Source organism: Microcaecilia unicolor, chromosome 5, assembly GCF_901765095.1.
Source record: "Microcaecilia unicolor chromosome 5, aMicUni1.1, whole genome shotgun sequence".
In the NCBI taxonomy this organism is placed as follows: Eukaryota; Metazoa; Chordata; class Amphibia; order Gymnophiona; family Siphonopidae; genus Microcaecilia; species Microcaecilia unicolor.
The window spans coordinates 193,117,710-193,136,670 of NC_044035.1; the positions used below are offsets into that span (position 1 = coordinate 193,117,710).

The window sequence follows — 18,961 nt, forward strand, 5'->3', positions numbered from 1 at the left end:
GATTTTTAAGTTCATACACACTCCCTTCTGTGAACGGTGCTATATCCACTCCATTCTCACATGTACTTTTGCCAGTCCATCGCGGTCCTGCCCCGGGATTTTCTTCTGTGAAAACAGAACAAAAGTATCTATTTAGCAAATTTGCTTTTTCTTCATCATTGTCTACATAGCGGTTCGCAGCATCTTTCAGTCTTCACAATTCCCTTTTTAGTCTTCCTCCTTTCACTAATATACCTGAAGAAATTTTTGTCACCCCTCCTTACATTTCTAGCCATTTGTTCTTCCGCATGCGCTTTTGCCAGACGTATCTCTCACTTGGCTTCTTTCAGTTTCATCCGGTATTCCTCCCCGTGTTTCTCTTCTTGAGTTTTTCTGTATTTCAGGAACGCCAACTCAAAGATGAAATTGCTGACCTGCTGTTAGTGATCTGTAATCTGCCATTGAAATCAACAATAGTACATGAAAATTGGAGGGAAGCCAATTACAGACCGGTAAGCCTGACTTCAGCGCTGGGGAAAATAGTGGAAACTATTATAAAGAATACAATTACGGAACACATAGACAAACATTGTTTAATGGGACAGAGTCAGCATGGATTCAGCCAAGGGAAGTCTTGCCTCACCAATTTGCTTCATTTCTTTGCAGGCATAAATGAACATATGGATAAAGGTGAGCTGGTTCTTGTAGTGTATCTGGTTTTTAAGAAAGCTTTTGACAAAGTTCCTTATGAGAGACTACTGAGAAAATTAAAACGTCATGGGATAGGAGGCAATGCCTTCTGTGGATTAGGAATTGGTTATTGAACAGAAAACAGAGGATAGGATTAAATGGCCATTTTTCTCAATGGAGGAGGGTGAATAGTGGAGTGCTGCAGGGATCTGTACTGGGACATATTTATAAATGATCTGGAAAATGGAATGATGAGTGAGGTGATTAAATTTGCAGATGACCCAAAACATTCAAAGTTGTCAAAACACTTGTGGATTGTGAAAAATTGCAGGAAGACCTTAGGAAACTGGAAGACTGGGTATGCAAATAGCAGATGAAATTTAATGTGGACAAATGCAAAGTGTTTCACATTGGGAAGAATAATCCCAATCATAGTTACCTGATGCTAGAGTCCACCTTAAGAGTCAGCACTCAAGAAAAAGATCTAGGTGTCAATGTAGACAATACGCTGAAATCTTCTGCTCAGTGTGTGGTGGTGGCCAAAAAAGCAAACAGGTTGCTAGGAATTATTAGAAAAAGGATGCAAAATAAGACCAAGAGCATTATAATGCCTTTGTATCACTCTATGATGCAACCTCACCTTTAGTATTGCGTTCAATTCTGCTCACCGTATCTCACAAAAAATATAGCAGAATTAGAAAAGATTCAAGGAAGAGCGACCAAAATGATAAAGGGGATGGAACTTCTCCCATATGAGGACAAGTGTCAGACTTGTGAGTTCTTGTACCAAGTAGAGCGCTGCTGAGCCCGGTACTCGGACCAGGTTCTGCTTGGCGGCTGGACAATCCCGGGTTTCACCGCTGACCGCCATTTCCCAGAGGTTGAGCCCCTAAGTGCGGGCGGCCTGCAGGACTTACGGGACGGAGCTGGAAGTGGGGTGATGAATGTATCGGCCAGGCAGGCAGCAGGTCAAGAGTGTAATCCAGTTACAAGCAGCAGTCAGTAGGTATGCGGCAGGCAAGAGAGTAATCCAGGTACAGGCAAGTCAGTAGGCAGGCGGCAGGCAAGAGAGTAATCCAGGTACAGGCGAAAGTCAGTAGGCAGGCAAGAGAGTAATCCAGGTACAGGCAAGTCAGTAGGCAGGCGGCAGGCAAGAGAGTATCCAGGTACAGGAGAATGTCAGTAGGCAGGCGGCAGGCAGAAGGGTAAACCAGGTACAGCAAAGTCAGGAACGAGGGACCAGTAGATAAGAAGCAGACTACATAGTTAGAAACACCTACCAAAGTAGAAGCCGAAGCATGGAGTCCAGGGAGAGTTCAGCGGATAAAGTGCTGGTGTCTGACATCAGCAGGGAGAAGGGGCACAGCCATAGGACAAGAGCAGGGAAAGGAGGAACCGGAAGACCAATAGGAGAGAAGCAAGGGAAGCCAGGCAGAGGAAGAGCAGACCCAGGTGGGTGGAAGCAAAGCAGCCTGGAAGCCAGGCAGAGAAAAAGAGCAGAAACAGGTGCATGGCAGCAAAGCAATTAAAGAGCCTGCAACCACCACTCTCTGAACAAACCCAGAGAGGACTACACACACATGGCTCAGGCAGTGCCAGTCAAGTGTGCGTGTTGTCGGGACCCCGCGCAGCCCGAAAACGCCGCTTGCGTTGAGGTAGTGGACATGACAACAAGCTAAACAGGTTAGGGCTCTTCAGCTTGGAAAAGAGACAGCTGAGGGGGGGATATGGAGTGGAGGAGTGGCCTAGTGGTTAGCGTGGTGGACTTTGGTCCTGGGGAACTGGGTTCAATTCCCACTGCAGGCACAGGCAGCTCCTTGTGACTCTGGGCAAGTCACTTAACCCTCCATTGCCCCAGGTACAAATAAGTACCTCTATATAATATGTAAGCCGCATTGAACCTGCTATGAGTGGGAATGCGCGGGGTACAAATGTAACAAAAAAATATGATTAAGGTCTATAAAATTCTGAGTGGTGTGGAATGAGTAGAAGTTAATCAATTTTTTTTCACTTTTTCTAAAAGTACAAAGACTAGGGGACACTCAAATGAAATTACATGGAAATACTTTTTAAAACAAATTGGAGGAATTTTATTTTTCAGTCAAAGAATAGTTAAGCTCTGGAACTCGCTTCCAAGGGATGTGGTAATAGTGGTTAGCATATCTGGGTTTTAAGAAGGTTTGGACAAATTCCTGGAGGAAGAGTGCATAGTTTGTTATTGAGATGCTCATGGGGTAAGCCACTGCTTGCCCTGGGATTGGTTGCATGGAATGTTGCCACTAATTGAGTTTCTGCCAGGTACTTATGACCTGGATTGGCTGCTGTTGGAAGCAGGGTACTGTGCTAAATGGACCATTGGTCTAACCTAGTATGGCTATTCTTAACCTACTGGTAGGAGGTAGGTGGTAGGTGGCTGCTCATAACCTCCGACCGTTGGGTGCTACATATCATACAGCACAGTTATTCTCTGCGTTGGGGAAGAACTCCTGACCATCCACTAAGATATTCTCATTTTAACTCCCGCTAGATGATAGTGCTTCGAGAGGAGGTCTCTGCCCTCCTCTGACAGTAGAACCAGTTTCTCCGCTGGAGAGGGGTTGAGAATTTTTCTCCAGATGCTTTCTCATACCATGGGGGGAGTATGGCTAATTGTTGACCAGCGAGATTTAAACAAATTTGTTCTCAAAGAAAAATTTTGCATGTTTTCCCTGGGATAATTTCTTCCCATGATCCAACTCAACAATTGACTTTGCTCTCTAGATTTGAAGGAAGCATATACTCACATAACTATTTTCCCCTGTGCACAGAAAGTTAATGTGCTTCTGCTGTGTAGAACTCCTCATTATCAATACCAGCTTGGCTTCAGCCTCACAAGTCTTAACAAAGTGCCTTTGTGGTGCCTGCAACACTCTGCAAGTGGGGCATACACATCTTTCCCTACCTCAATGACTGGTTAATCAAGGCAGCCTTCCACGAGTCGGCACAGATAGAAATTCGGTCTTCCATATTGCCCCAAGATTTCTTTGGTTTTGTGATCAATTACCGCAAATCCCATGTTCAACCATTTCAGACTTTACAGTTCATCGGAGCTCTCCTAGACAATACTCAGGGTTGACCCTTCATTCCTCAACTGAGAGCAAGCAACGTAATCCATCTCTCTGCTCAGGTTTCCAGATCCATCCAGGTATCTGCTCATTAGATGCTCCACCTACTTAGCCACATAGCTTCAACTGTCTATGTAACAACATTGGCCCAGCTCCATTTCTGAGTTCCTTAGTGGTCCCAAGCTACAGGATTTTCCTCATCCCGTATTTGAGTTACTCACACTTTTTTACCTCTAAAACCACAAGTTCTAAACAGTTTACAAAATCAAGTTACCAAGGCTCAACCTTCAGGAATTACATAAACATGCATGGGATCATATACATCAAATGTTAACAATTCAAACAAATCTTTAAAAAGTACAGTCTTGAGTTTTTTTCCTAAAAAGAGAATAGTTGTTCATATTATCTAAACCTAAAAATAGACATTTCCATACTTTGGGAGCTGAAAATGGCATCCTCACAGCTCTCATGAATCCTCCATTTGATCCACTCTGTTCTTGTTCTCTGAAGTTCCTCATGCATAAAATATTGCTCTTGTTATCACTTACTTCTATCAGAAGAGTAAGTGAACTTTAAGCCTTTATGCAGACCTAACTTACACCAGGTTCTTCCACAACAGGGTGGTTCTCTGAACCCACCCAAAATTCCTCTCTAAAGTGGTATTGGAGTTCCATCTCAATCAGTTCATTGTATTTCCTGTCTTCTTCCCTAAGCCACACTCTCATCATGGATAAGCAGCACTGCATACCTTAGACTGCAAATATGCTCTGGTGTATTATCTGGAGCGTACAAAACCTCATAGGAAGTCCTCCTAGCTTTTTGTATCCTTTGACCCTAACAGGCTAGGGATTCCCTTCACCAAACGTACTATCTCAATTTGGCTGACTGACTGTGAGGCTTATTTTCAAAGCACTTAGCCTCCCAAAGTTCCATAGAAACCTATGGAACTTAGCCTCCCAAAGTGCTTTGAAAATATGCCTCTGTATCTCCTACAAGTATGCTCAGGCTGGGCTGACCCTTCATGGCTGAGTCACCACTCACAATGTAAGAGTCGTGGCGGCTTCAGTAGCCATTTCTGCTCTGCCTCCATTGAGCAAACAACCACAGAAGTGGAGAAACTGGATTTGCTATGAGGGGAAATGCAGAGACAAGGGAGTAGCATGATCAGCAGGACACTTCAAAGCAAAACCAGGAAGACAAGAGATGGAAAAATTGTTCTTTAATAGTAGATAAGACTCAACATGGCACCGCATTTTGGCGAACAACGCCTGCCTCAGGAGTCTGTGTATGGTGATCACTTGTAGATGTAGCTGGAGAGTGAGCAAACCAATCCAAGCCTTTAAAAAGACTAATGATTGGTGAATATACAAGTGGCGTTACTAAAGGCACAAAAGAAACTTAATAATCGAGTCCCATAAGAACCGAGCAGAAAAATCACTGTGATTCTTAATTTTTCTAATAGGCATATTGATATTCTAGGGCCCACTACAGTAGTTACTGTGTTGCATTTTCCAAAGGGTCCTTGTATTACTTCTGTAAGTTAGTGGTGTTGTAGTAAAGTAGATGCTCTGTAGGTATTTTTATAGGCTTTGTATTACAGGTGCATATACACAATATGCTTGGGACTGGAGAGGGTCTATGTTTTTACTAAGAGTACCCCAAAATAAACTTTTTCTGTATAGTGAGTTCCTGGGGAAATGTCCATTTTCTGCTTTGCATCCATTGTTAGAGTAGGAGCTATGGGGAGTTTGTGGATACAGAAAAATATTTAAATTAACAGCTTGTTAGTACAGTATTAGGGGTTGGTAATAGTTATATTAGATTTCTTAGGCTACATATTTAAACTGTTATTTCAAAAGTATACCTGTTTTATTAATACAGCTCAATAAGATATTTATATTTGTTATAAAGCAAGTTGAAGGATGTGTACCATTCTAGTAATTATTTTGCAGAATTCTGTGATGTGTGCTGAGATTAGGGTTGCCAATTGGCTGCTGGCAGGCCCTTAAAACTGGCACCCAAAAAACCGGGGTTTTGGTGCTCCAGTTTCCTTGCCTCGTAATCTAGCAGTTCTCTCACCCTTCCTTCCTTCTTTCTGTCTGGTTGGGCAGCCCTCCTTGCCTCCCCCCCCCCCCCTCAAACTTGCCGTCCTGCAGCTCATTCCTGCTCCAGGACTGTCGCTGGGTAAAAAACAAACAAACAAACAAACAAAATTAAGCAAAGGGCAGTCAGCACAGAGCCTTGTGCTGAAGCTCTGTCATTCTGATGATTAGAAGCAAATGCGTGTACTAGAGGCCATTAGTGATGGACTAGCGCCCGCATTTGCCTGCGCACCAGGATCAGAACCGGTGAGCATATGAAACAATGCACTTGCCGGCTCTGTCTGCTAATTGCATACAAATGCATGCAAACGAGGGTCTCCCACATTCCTCCCTTATGATCAGCAGGCAGCGCACCAAACAAGGGCGCTGCTCCCGCTGCAAACCCTATGCCAGCTCGGATTCGGCATTAGGTTTTACCAGCAAGGGAAGAATGGGAGAGACCTATTGAAGAGGTTTGACAGGTCTAGGATTTTCTTCCTGACCTGTCAAACCTAAGCCTGCGTCCCTCCCCACCCCCCCAAAAAAACAGTAAAAAAGCCCTGGTGATCTAGTGGGACAGCTATTCTCCCCCCCTCCCCACCAAACATTGAAGAAATTAGCTTGTGGTCTAGTGGGACCACTAGTACCTCCACCTCACCTCACCTAGAAGAAATTGGCCTGAACGCTAGTCCTCCGCACCAGCACCCCTCCCCAGCAGCCTGCCTCCTCAAAATGGTGGGGCCCTGCCCGGTGCATCCTGGGATTCGCTGGGCGGGGCTTAACCCTTATATGGAAGGTGGGGGGGGGGCTAGCAGTCCCGCTAGACCACCAGGCTGGTTTCTTCAATGTTGGGTGGGTGGGGGTGTAGCGCTCCCACTAGATCAATGGTGGGTGGAGGGGGCTGGTGCTGGGTAGCGATCCCACTAGACCACCAGGACCTTATTAGTATTTGGGGGATGGGGGGACCTCCGGCCCTTGGGTTTGAGGAGGGGGCTGCTGTTTGACAGCTACGGGCTTTTTTTTTTTTTTTTTGGACAGCCTGGATCTGTCAAACAACTTCTGTGAGAGGACAGTGGCTTCGGCACATGCCCAGGCACAATCCTCACACAGAAGTACCCCTATGATCAGAGCTAATAGCGTGTCTAAATTTGCATGCTATTAGCTCTGATCATAGGGGCACTAATACCTCACTCTGTTCTGGAACACGCAGAGCTTCTGATCATCTGAACCTCAGGCTCTACCGAACCCGCCCCCTCTGATGCACATTTCCTGCCCTTTGTTTTATTTTGTTTGTTTGGGCTTTTTTTCACACTGCTGACAGTCCTGAGGCAGGAAAGAGCTGCAGGCGGAGGGTAAGCTTGAGGGAAGAGGGGGATGCATAAGAAAGGGTGATGCTGGGAGGGAGGGGGCAAGAAGGGAGGAGATGCTGCTGAACCAAGGTTGGGGGCAGGGAATGAAAATAATATAGCTGGGACCATTTTGGGGTGGGTCTGATGTGGGAGCTGGAGACATACTCGGGGGATGGGAGAACAGGGCACATGCTGGGGCAAAGGGTTGAGGAGAGGGAAGGGTCTTTTGCTGTAACTAGGAGAAGGGTGCTGATTTAGGGAGAAGAGGCTGACACTGGGGCTAGGAGAAAAAGGGACCAAGGGCAGACTCTGAGGTTTGGGGCAGATCTGTGGAGAAGGGTGTGATGCTGGGGCTGAGGGCTGACATATGGACTGGGGATTGAATTGATAGAAGGGGATTCTAGGAGAAGGGGGAAGATGTTGGCATATGGCAGTGAGAGGAAGGGGTTGATGCTGGGGTAGTAGGGTTGCCAACTGGCCAGTTTTGCAAAGACCAGGCTGGCTAAACCGGCACCCAAAATGCCATATTTTTTGTGCTCCAGGATCCCTGCCCCACAGTCCAGCAGTTGTCTCTCTCTCCCTCCCTTCCCTCCCATAGGTCTGTCAGCCCTCCCCTCCTCCCTCTAGCTCCAGTGGCATCCCTTCATCCCTCTCTCGCTGCTGGAAGACTAGTGAGTTGCAGGTAGAGCTAAAGATCTGTGTCTGGGTGTCCCAGTGGTCCTGTCTTCTTTGACACAACTTCTAGACCCATAGGATGGGGGGGGGGGGGTAGAGAGAGAGGAAGAGATGCTATTCATGTTGGTGGGTGGGGAGGGAGAGAGAGATGCCAGACAACTGGAGGAGGGGAGATTCCAGACCCACGGGATGGAGGGAGAGAGAGAGATGCAGGCACTTGGGGGAGGAGAGCTGCCAGACATGCAGAATGGGGAAGGGGAGAGAGGAAGAGCTGTTAATCTCCCATTGGTGGGAGGGGAGGCCAGACACAGGATGGGGGAGAGGGAGATATGCCAGACACTTGAAGAAGGGGAGATGCCAGACCCAAGGGATGGAAGAGGGAGAGATGCCAGGCACTTGAGGAGGGGAGAGATGCCAGACCCCCCCCTTAGGGGATGGAGATACCAGACCAGGAGGTGGGGGGAGAGAAAAGGAGAGAGATGCTGGACTTTGGTGGGGGGGAGGTGGCAGTGGAGGAAAGAAAGTAAGAGACCAGACTGTGGAGGGGGAGAGATGCTGGATCTGCAGTGGGGGAAATGGAAGGAGAGAGAGAGACAATGCAGGAGAAGGGGGAGAGATGCTGGACCAACAGAAGGAGGGAGAGAGAGAGAGAAATATCCTGGACTGCAAAAGTGGGTAGGGGAGAGAGAGGGAGAGATGCTGTCCGCAGGGTGGTGGCCCCTTAGGAGGGGAAGAAAGAGGGGATGGGACAGGGACACAGAGAAAAGGTGCTAGGCATGGAAGGAGCCTAGGGACAGAGACACAGATGTGCAGAAATCAAACCTTGAGGTATTGTGTGACTTCCACCTTGGGGAGGCTGGTTGAAATTAGTGTTTCTTCACATTCATACTTTGAAGCTGGCTGCAAAGCTCTAAATATGTTAATTACTTGGGAATAACAGCTCAGTTGCACAGTGTGGTGCATTTGCTCAGGAAAAAAAAACACTTTCCATTCTATATTTTATTTGGTTCGTGGTAATTGAATGAAAATCATAATTATGGACCAGTAGCTTAAGTAGTTATGAAGTCACAGATCTACTACTTATGGGTAGTAACATAGTAACATAGTAGATGACGGCAGAAAAAGACCTGCACGGTCCATCCAGTCTGCCCAACAAGACAACTCATGTGTGCTACTTTTGTGTATACCCTACTTTGATTTGTACCTGTGCTCTTCAGGGCACAGACCGTATAAGTCTGCCCAGCACTAGCCCCACCTCCCAACCACCGACTCTGGCATAGACCGTATAAGTCTGCCCAGCACTATCCCCGCCTCCCATCAGGGACTTCACTAGAGGAGCACTGCAAAGATTAAATAATGTGAATCTTTTTGCTTCTCCATTTTGCTGCTCACTTGCTATCTTTGCACAGTCTTCCAACCTTGTCTTTATTATCACAGAAAATACTTTGTCATAGGCCTTAATACAATATAGTAACTTTCTTCCTTTTCATCTTTTAACCTTCCATTATTGATGATATTTTATAGTGTCCATTATGTTTAAGGCATTATTTTTTTATTTATTTTCCTCCTTTCCTGATCAGGGTGACAAAAGAAGTTGATGCCTCTTCTAAAGAAGCCAAATGCTTTTTGAAGCAGCAGGAGCCAGAGAAGCTGGCTTCAAGTTCTTCGACAGTGTCTTCTTGTCTTCCCACAGTTTCTGGGTGAGTTCCATATACCGATGTTACACATAGAAAAATTCTGTTTCAGTGCAGCATCCGCTCGAGCACAATTGAGAGTGAATTTAGAAGCAGGCCAGAGGTTGGAATGATTGTTGTATAATTGATCCCCAATTTCAGTGGTTCTCAGATCAGAATCCTACTTATCTGAATTTAGGATTACCCCTGGAGGCCTTCATAATAAATATACACTGTGATGGTAATTTTACAGAGCATGTTTTACATTCAAATATAACTGTTGTACACTCATAAAAAGTAGACACAATGAATGCTAGTGCCTACCTTTTATGTGATCTACATTTAGGCACTCCAAGAGGGGTTTAGTTTGGGTGAAGCAAGGGTAGAATTGTATTTTATAAAATACGTTTATGCATGAACAGAATGCACGTATATATTTATACCTTCTTTGGAACACGGGTAACTTGTGTGGGATAGTTTTGAGAGCATATCTGTAAAGGTACTAAGGCTCTTAACATTGCCTGCATAAAATTAAGTATATTTTTTGAAGAAATATTTTAGGTGAAATCAGTGCTTTTTTTGTGCCGGTACGCAACGGTACGGCGTACCGGCACCTTTTTTTTTTTGCTCCCCCCGCCCCGTGACGGACGCAGTGCCAGCCCCCATTTCCGGCCGCTGCTGCTTCTCCTGTTGAGCAGCAGCGGCCGCTACACAAAGAAAAAGATTTTTAAAAAAAACTTCAAACCTGGCTGAAACGCGGCACCCCGGCACTGTAGACAGCCATTAGGCATTGGCTGTTGCCCCGCAGCTGCTCCTCCTCTTGCCTCTACGTCACTGCGCTCCTCCGGGGTCTTCCTCCAGGGGCAGTGACGTAGAGGCAAGAGGAGGAGCGGCTGCGGGGCAACAGCCAATGCCTAATGGCTGTCTACAGTGCCGGGGTGCCGCGTTTCAGCCAGGTTTGACGTTTTTTTTTTTTAAATCTTCTTTTTCTTTGTGTAGCGGCCGCTGCTGCTCAACAGGAGAAGCAGCAGCGGCCGGAAATAGGGGCTGGTGCCGCGTGCGTCGCGACTTCGCGCCGTTCGCGGGAAACTTGGCAGGGAGAGGGAAAACAACAGAGGGAAGGATTGGGTAGAGAGAGAAAGAGGGAAACCAACAGAGGGAAGGATTGGGGAAAGAGAAAAAGAGGGAAACCAACAGAGGGAAGGATTGGAGAAAGAGGGAAACCAACAGAGGGAAGGATTGGGGAGAGAGAGAAAGAGGGAAACCAACAGAGGGAAGGATTGGAGAAAGAGGGAAAACAACAGAGGGAAGGATTGGGGAGAGAGAGAAAGAGGGAAACCAACAGAGGGAAGGATTGGAGAAAGAGGGAAAACAACAGAGGGAAGGATTGGGGAGAGAGAGAAAGAGGGAAACCAACAGAGGGAAGGATTGGAGAAAGAGGGAAACCAACAGAGGGAAGGATTGGGGAGAGAGAGAAAGAGGGAAACCAACAGAGGGAAGGATTGGAGAAAGAGGGAAACCAACAGAGGGAAGGATTGGGGAGAGAGAGAAAGAGGGAAAACAACAGAGGGAAGGATTGGGGAGAGAGAGAAAGAGGGAAACCAACAGAGGGAAGGATTGGAGAAAGAGGGAAAACAACAGAGGGAAGGATTGGGGAGAGAGAGAAAGAGGGAAACCAACAGAGGGAAGGATTGGAGAAAGAGGGAAACCAACAGAGGGAAGGATTGGGGAGAGAGAGAAAGAGGGAAACCAACAGAGGGAAGGATTGGAGAAGGAGGGAAAACAACAGAGGGAAGGATTGGGGAGAGAGAGAAAGAGGGAAAACAACAGAGGGAAGGATTAGGGAGAGAGAGAAAGAGGGAAACCAACAGAGGGAAGGATTGGAGAAAGAGGGAAACCAACAGAGGGAAGGATTGGGGAGAGAGAGAAAGAGGGAAAACAACAGAGGGAAGGATTGGGGAGAGAGAGAAAGAGGGAAACCAACAGAGGGAAGGATTGGAGAAAGAGGGAAACCAACAGAGGGAAGGATTAGGGAGAGAGAGAAAGAGGGAAACCAACAGAGGGAAGGATTGGAGAAAGAGGGAAACCAACAGAGGGAAGGATTGGGGAGAGAGAGAAAGAGGGAAAACAACAGAGGGAAGGATTGGGGAGAGAGAGAAAGAGGGAAACCAACAGAGGGAAGGATTGGAGAAAGAGGGAAAACAACAGAGGGAAGGATTGGGGAGAGAGAGAAAGAGGGAAACCAACAGAGGGAAGGATTGGAGAAAGAGGGAAACCAACAGAGGGAAGGATTGGGGAGAGAGAGAAAGAGGGAAAACAACAGAGGGAAGGATTGGGGAGAGAGAGAAAGAGGGAAACCAACAGAGGGAAGGATTGGAGAAAGAGGGAAAACAACAGAGGGAAGGATTGGGGAGAGAGAGAAAGAGGGAAACCAACAGAGGGAAGGATTGGAGAAAGAGGGAAACCAACAGAGGGAAGGATTGGGGAGAGAGAGAAAGAGGGAAACCAACAGAGGGAAGGATTGGAGAAAGAGGGAAAACAACAGAGGGAAGGATTGGGGAGAGAGAGAAAGAGGGAAAACAACAGAGGGAAGGATTAGGGAGAGAGAGAAAGAGGGAAACCAACAGAGGGAAGGATTGGAGAAAGAGGGAAACCAACAGAGGGAAGGATTGGAGAGAGAGAGAAAGAGGGAAAACAACAGAGGGAAGGATTGGGGAGAGAGAGAAAGAGGGAAACCAACAGAGGGAAGGATTGGAGAAAGAGGGAAACCAACAGAGGGAAGGATTAGGGAGAGAGAGAAAGAGGGAAACCAACAGAGGGAAGGATTGGAGAAAGAGGGAAAACAACAGAGGGAAGGATTGGGGAGAGAGAGAAAGAGGGAAACCAACAGAGGGAAGGATTGGAGAAAGTGAAAGCTTCGCTGAAAACGGGCCCCGGCAAGATGGCGGACTCCCAGCAGCAACAGAACCTGGGAGAGACTCGGCCTCAGGCCACGACGATCATGCCGACGACGGAGTGGGTGCAGGAGATTACGAGATCGGTCTCGGCGGCATTGGCTGATCGACTAAATAAACTCCAATCGGCAGTAGAAGAGATTCATGAAAAATTTGACTCGCACTCCCAAAGGCTCCAGGACATGGAACAGCGCATTTCGTCAGGAGAGGAAGAAGCGCGGGCTACGGCGACCCTGATTGCTGCTTTGCAAAAAGAGGCAGGTGAACTTAGAGAGAGAGTTGAAGAGCAGGAAAACCGGAGCCGCCGAAACAATGTGAGAATAATAGGCTTACCGGAGAAAGTGCTGGGCGATGATTTGTATCGGTTCTTTGACACGTGGCTGCCTAATGCGTTGGGACTGGAGGAGTCTCGTGGCACAATTTGCTGTGACAGAGCCCATAGGATGGGAGTGAAGGGAGATACCAACTCTAAACCGCGCACGGCTATTGCCCATTACACTAATTGGTTCTCTAAAGAGTGGATCATGAAAGCCTTTCGAGCAAAAGGAAGTGTGGAATATGAAAATCATCGGGTGCTTCTATTTAATGATTACTCTGCTAGAGTTGCAGCGCAGAGGAGAGCGATGGCACCCGTATGCTCTGAGCTTTATCGGAAGGGAGTTCGCTTTGCGCTATTGTATCCTGCTAAGCTGCGTGTCTGGCACGGTGGCCAGGCACTTATCATGCAGGAGGTGATGGAAGCCCAGGCTTTTTTACATTGAATCGCAGCTAATGCTCAAGAGGGATGACGGGGTTGGCTGAGAGAGCCGGTGCGGCAGAAAGGAATGCTGTAGATGAGCCATGAAGACGTCTTTGAAGATGTGGAGCAAAGAGGGACTTGAGTATAAACTGTTGTTGAATTTAATTGTTCTTCTGGTTGTGGTTAAAAGCACAGTTAAAGGTGGCAGTGGAGGAAGGGGTACTGCAGAGTTCTCACATTTAGTTGGGTGGTGGTATCCTTAAGGTTGATGGTTAAAGGGATTCAGCAATGTAATCTTTGGTTGTGGGGAAACAAAAAACAAAAAAGGGGGGGGATTTAAAGGTTAATAATCTGAAACGGGCTGGAGGTGGGGGGAGAGGCTGAGGGCTGTCTTTGGGAAGGTGAAGGATGAGGAAGATGAGGGTGGGAAGGGGAAGAAGAGGGGGAGGAGAACTGCAGGAACTGTATACGGGGGGGGGGGGCAGAGGGTGGAGGGTGGGAAGGGGAAGGGAGGGGGAAGGTATGTGTCTTGGTGTGTGTGGTGTATGGCTGTGTGTATGCTGGGAGGGGGGGGAGGGGGAGCTAAAAGGACCAGGTCAAGGGTTTGAGACAAAGGTTTGGAAACGAGGAAGAAAGCGAGAAATGCTGAGGAGGTGGGAACGGTCTTTAGAGTGCCTTGATGTAAGAATTCGCTGGTCCAGCTGGGAGGCCGGCGAATTTGGTGCAGGAGTGGCTGCTGCGGGTACTTTTCACTGTGATTTGAATGGCTAATTTGAAAGTAGTCACTCTCAACGTTGATGGGTTACATTCCCCTGTCAAAAGAGCCAAGGTGCTCAACTGGCTTAAAAAAGAGAGGTCCGATAGCGCATTCATACAGGAGACACACCTAACCGCAACAGAACACCTAAAACTCCGGAGGGGGTGGGTGGGAGAAGTAGAATATGCCTCCTATAATTCAAGACAAAGGGGGGTGGCTATTTTAATACATAAGCAACTGCCATTTACCACCCATAAAGTGATACCGGATAAAGAGGGAAGATATGTGCTTGTACTGGGGGACCTGTGGGGACAGAGTATATTATTGTGTAATGTATATGGACCCAACATCTACTCCCAAAAGTTCTTTTCGGAGTTGATAGCTAAAGTGGCTCCTTTTTCAGATTATCATATAGTGATGGGGGGCGATTTTAATTTTGTTGCTGACCAGACGGTTGATTGCAAACCCAGGAGGTTGAGGGGAGGGAATTGGGATGGGAGAGGAGTCAATTTCTTGTCTTCCCAACTGGGGCTGATTGATATCTGGTGTCTATTGCACCCACATGACAGTGAGTTTACCTTCTATTCCCATCCCCATGATTCGTACTCCCGACTGGATTATTTGCTTATTACACCATCTTTGCTGTCTAGATCCTCTCACGTTCACATAGTGGATTGTGCCATTAGTGACCATTCGGCAGTTACCATGATGGTGTCCTTCGCTGCAGGGCAGGAAGAGAGGGTGTGGAAATTTCCACTCTCACTGTACCACGACAAAGAATTCAGGGAATATTTACGAAATCAGTGGTTAGATTATCAAATGCATAACCAGACAGCGGATGTGAGCGCGGGTACCTATTGGGAGGCTTCAAAGGCAGTGATGAGGGGCCACATACTAGCTTACACTGCAGGGAGGAGGAAGAGAAGAGAGGCGGATCTCATATGCTTGTCCAGGGAGTTCCAACATTTGAGGAGGGCACATATGCGGTTCATGGATGCCGGAGATAGATCTCGATTGGCGGAGGTTAGACATCAGATAGACGAAATCTTGACACAGAGGGCACAACAGGATATCTATTTTCAGCGTTTTAAATTATTCAAATGGGGAAACAAAGCTGGGAAACTACTCGCTACGTTGGTTAGGCCCCATCGTAAACGGCAACTTATCACCAGCATCAGGGATGCTGCTGGGAGGGAGTACACATCCGAGCAGCATATTTCCCAACAATTTGTCAAATTTTATAGATCTCTTTATGGGGCTAGGGAATTTGATATTGACGCCTGTGAGGCTTTTTTTCATGATGTTCATCTTCCCCAGCTCACGTTGGATCAATTGCAGGCTCTTAATGGCCCTATTGATGAGCAGGAGATCAGGCAGACCATTAAATCTTTAAAACTGACTAAGGCGCCGGGACCTGATGGATTTGGTCCAGAGTATTATCGAATCCTGGCGGATTTGGTGGCGGCGCCTTTGGGTGAGTGGTTTAATGGGATCATAGATCAGGGGCGGTCCATACAAAATAATATGGCCCACATCGTACTTCTCCCGAAGCCTGGTAAGGATCATAAACAGGTGGATTCTTATTGCCCCATTTCCCTGTTGAATCAGGATGTGAAAATACTGGCTGCTACACTAGCACGGCGTCTAAATGGGGTGATTTCTTGTTTGGTTCATGAAGACCAGGTGGGCTTTGTCCCGGGAAGGCACGCCTCTATGAATATTATGAGAGCTCTTCTTGCTATACACGAACATAGAGGCAAAGGGGGCCTGGCGATAATCGCGGGGCTGGATATGGAAAAAGCTTTCGATAGCATCTCGTGGCAATTCTTGTTTTGGTCCTTGGAGCGCTTTGGTATCACAGGTGCATGCGCATCCTGGATTAAGGCGTTATACACACTCCCAGTGGCTAGATTATTAATCAATGGTAAATTGACGGAGAGCTTCCCTTTACAACGTGGCACTCGGCAAGGTTGCCCCCTATCACCACTGCTTTTTCTGCTGGCCGTAGAGCCGTTAGCTGTCAGCATAAGGGAGAGTGGGAACATTAGGGGGATTCGAGTGGGGAAGCGGGAGTATAGATTAAATCTATTTGCGGACGATATCTTATTATACCTGGAAAATGGACCCAGGGATCTGCCTCGGGTGTTGGCACTGGTGGAAGACTTTGGGGCTCTGTCTGGATTGAGAGTAAACTGTGCTAAGTCGGAACTGCTCCCATTGTCGGGACGCCCTTCGGATTTGGGCTTAGCGGGATTGTCAATACCACTTGCTAAGGGAGCTATGAGGTACCTGGGAATTTTCCTCAGTGCTAACGCCTTAATATTTTATTTTAAAAATGTGGTGGATCCGCTGGAGAATATTCGAAAGCTCTGCGATAGGTGGAAGCATCTACCACTTTCCCTGATGGGTAGGATAGCTTTGGTTAAAATGATTTTGCTCCCAAAGCTGTTGTACCCATTACAAGCAGCTCCTATATGGTTATTGAGGAGGAATGAACGAATGTTTCGATCCATAATACGAGCTTTTGTCTGGCGGGGGAGGGGGGCGCGGATAGGGCACCAGAAGCTTTCACTAAATCGGGAGGCGGGAGGATTGGCCATGCCTGAACTCCGTCTGTATAATGTAGCGGCGCTATTGCGATTAATCTTTGAGGGGTTGACGGGTCACTACCGATTTCTGCCTAGCGGAGTATTGGATAGTTGGAGTGCTCCTTGGTCTTTTATAAATTTACTTCACATGAAACCCAGTGCTGTATATGACACGGCAGGGAGGCTGACTTTTTTGCAGCCTATGCGGAGGGCGTGGGCTTGGTGGAGGGGGCACCAGAATCGGGCGCCGGAGATATCCCCTTTCCTATGTATCGTGGGTAATGCGGACTTCCCGGCAGGCCTGGGATACTCTGTATTCGATAAATGGAGGGAGCAGGGATGTGTGATATTGGGCCACCTATTGGTACAGGGAGAGGAGAATCTGGACTCTTTTGATAATCTGAAGGAACGGTGGAATATTCCAAATAAACATTTACTGCAATATTTACAGGTGAGGCACTACTGCTCTTCCTTGCAAAGGGACTATGGGGAGAGGTGGCACTGGGGACCCTGGGATAAGATCTTATTGCGCACACCATTCATAGCAAATAGTCTCTCCACATGGTATAAAATTTTAAACATGCACATGCCACTAGAGGGGATGGAACGACTGATGAGCCATTGGAACAGGGAGCTGAATACACACTATACTATTAAGCAGTTCAGTAAGCTTTTTCCCATTATCTATGACATGGTTAAGACAGCAGACCTGCAGGAAACCCAGTACAAGATATTACATCGCACATATATTACAAAAGATAAAGGGGCAGTTATGGGTCTTTGAGGGGACGGCCAATGCATTAAATGTAGGCAGGGACGGGGGACATTTGTCCATTCTTTCTTAGAGTGTCCGTCACTGTCCCTGTGGAATCGGGCATTTCAGGTGCTCACTGAAGTCCTACAGAGACGGATAGAGTGGGATTACGCAACTTTACTCTTGGGGGACCAAACCCTATTAGTTACTCAGGGCCTCTCTAAGCCACAAAGGAGATTTATATATACCTCACTTTTATTGGTAAAGAAATCTATTCTGCAATTCTGGACCTCTTCGGAGAGTATCCCGGTTGATGTGTGGTATGCCAAGATGCGAATAGTTGGTGAGAATGAGTGCCAAGTCTACTCTACCTCAGCAAAAATTGTCCACAGGCAATACCGTAGCTTATGGATCAATTGTCTCAAAATGTTACCTGCGCCAGGGAATTGAGGGGGGTGAGGGTTGGAGAATGGAGTGTGAATGTTGAGGAGAGGTATGGGTTAAGTGGGATGAGTGGTGAATGGATGGTGAGGAAGGATATGAGGGGGGGGGGGGTAAAAGTATAAAATGCAGTGTACAGTGTGAGCTAGATAGGCAAATATTGTTCAGCTAGTCACACTATTTTCTATTGTAATGGACCCTATTTAAATTCGTTATCTTAGATGTTTTGGACATTTTGGAGCAAGCATTGTTGTACTGTATTTATAAAAATAAAATAAAAAAAAAAAAGTAGTGGAATGCAAGGTTTAGTACGAGAGGTAACAGTGTTGGGCCCACTGGAAAACAGTGATCATAATATGATCAAATTTGAGCCCATATCTGGAGTGAAGTCATTAAGGAAATGTGGAGGGGCATAATTGAACGCGAACGCCTATCTCCATGGGCGTCTATGTCCAAAAACGGGTACGTGAAGAGGCAGGACAGACCGTATTTTCGAAAAAATGGACGTTTTTCAGCTGGGCATTTGTTTTTTTTAGCGATAATGGAAACTAAAAATACCCAACTCAAAAACGTCCTAATCTGAGCCATTTGGTCACGGGAGGGGCCAGGATTCGTAGTACACTGGCCCCTCCTGATATGCCAGGACACCAACTGGGCACCCTAGAGGTCAGTGCAGTGGACTTCAGAAACAGCTCCCACATGCATTTCTCCCTTACCACGGATGCTGAGCACCCAACCCCCTTCCCCCAAAACCCACTACCCACAAATGTACAACACTACCATAGCTCTTAGGGGCGAAGGGGGCACCTACATGTGGGTACAGTGGGTTTTGGAGACCTCCCATTTACCAGCACAAGTGTTACAGGTAGGGGGGGGGTGGGCCTGGGTCCACATGCCTGAAGTGCACTGCGGTACCCACTAAAAGTGCTCCAGGGACCTGCATACACGCAGGCCTCTAGGACTTGTTGCTGCTATATAACATTGGCACACCAGTTGACACCTGAAGACTAATCTCTTCGAAAACGTCCTTTATTGGAATAAGCACGCTTACTCACAGTTAACTGCAGATCAGAGGTTGTGCCCCACTGACAACGAGTCTCGCTGGTACTGAGATGAGCAGTAGGTCAGAGCTGGCAGAATGGTGTACATTGCCCTCTTTCAGCCACATTCAAGGTAA

General features: G+C 47.1%; 1 protein-coding gene across 1 annotated transcript in view; it reads left to right on the forward strand.

Moving 5' to 3' along the window:
- Positions 1-18,961, forward strand: part of CFDP1 (craniofacial development protein 1) — a 669,081-nt gene that overhangs the window by 371,249 nt on the left and 278,871 nt on the right. The window contains 1 exon segment of the mRNA XM_030203683.1: positions 9,459-9,578. Within this exon segment, the coding sequence (XP_030059543.1) occupies positions 9,459-9,578 (120 nt within the window).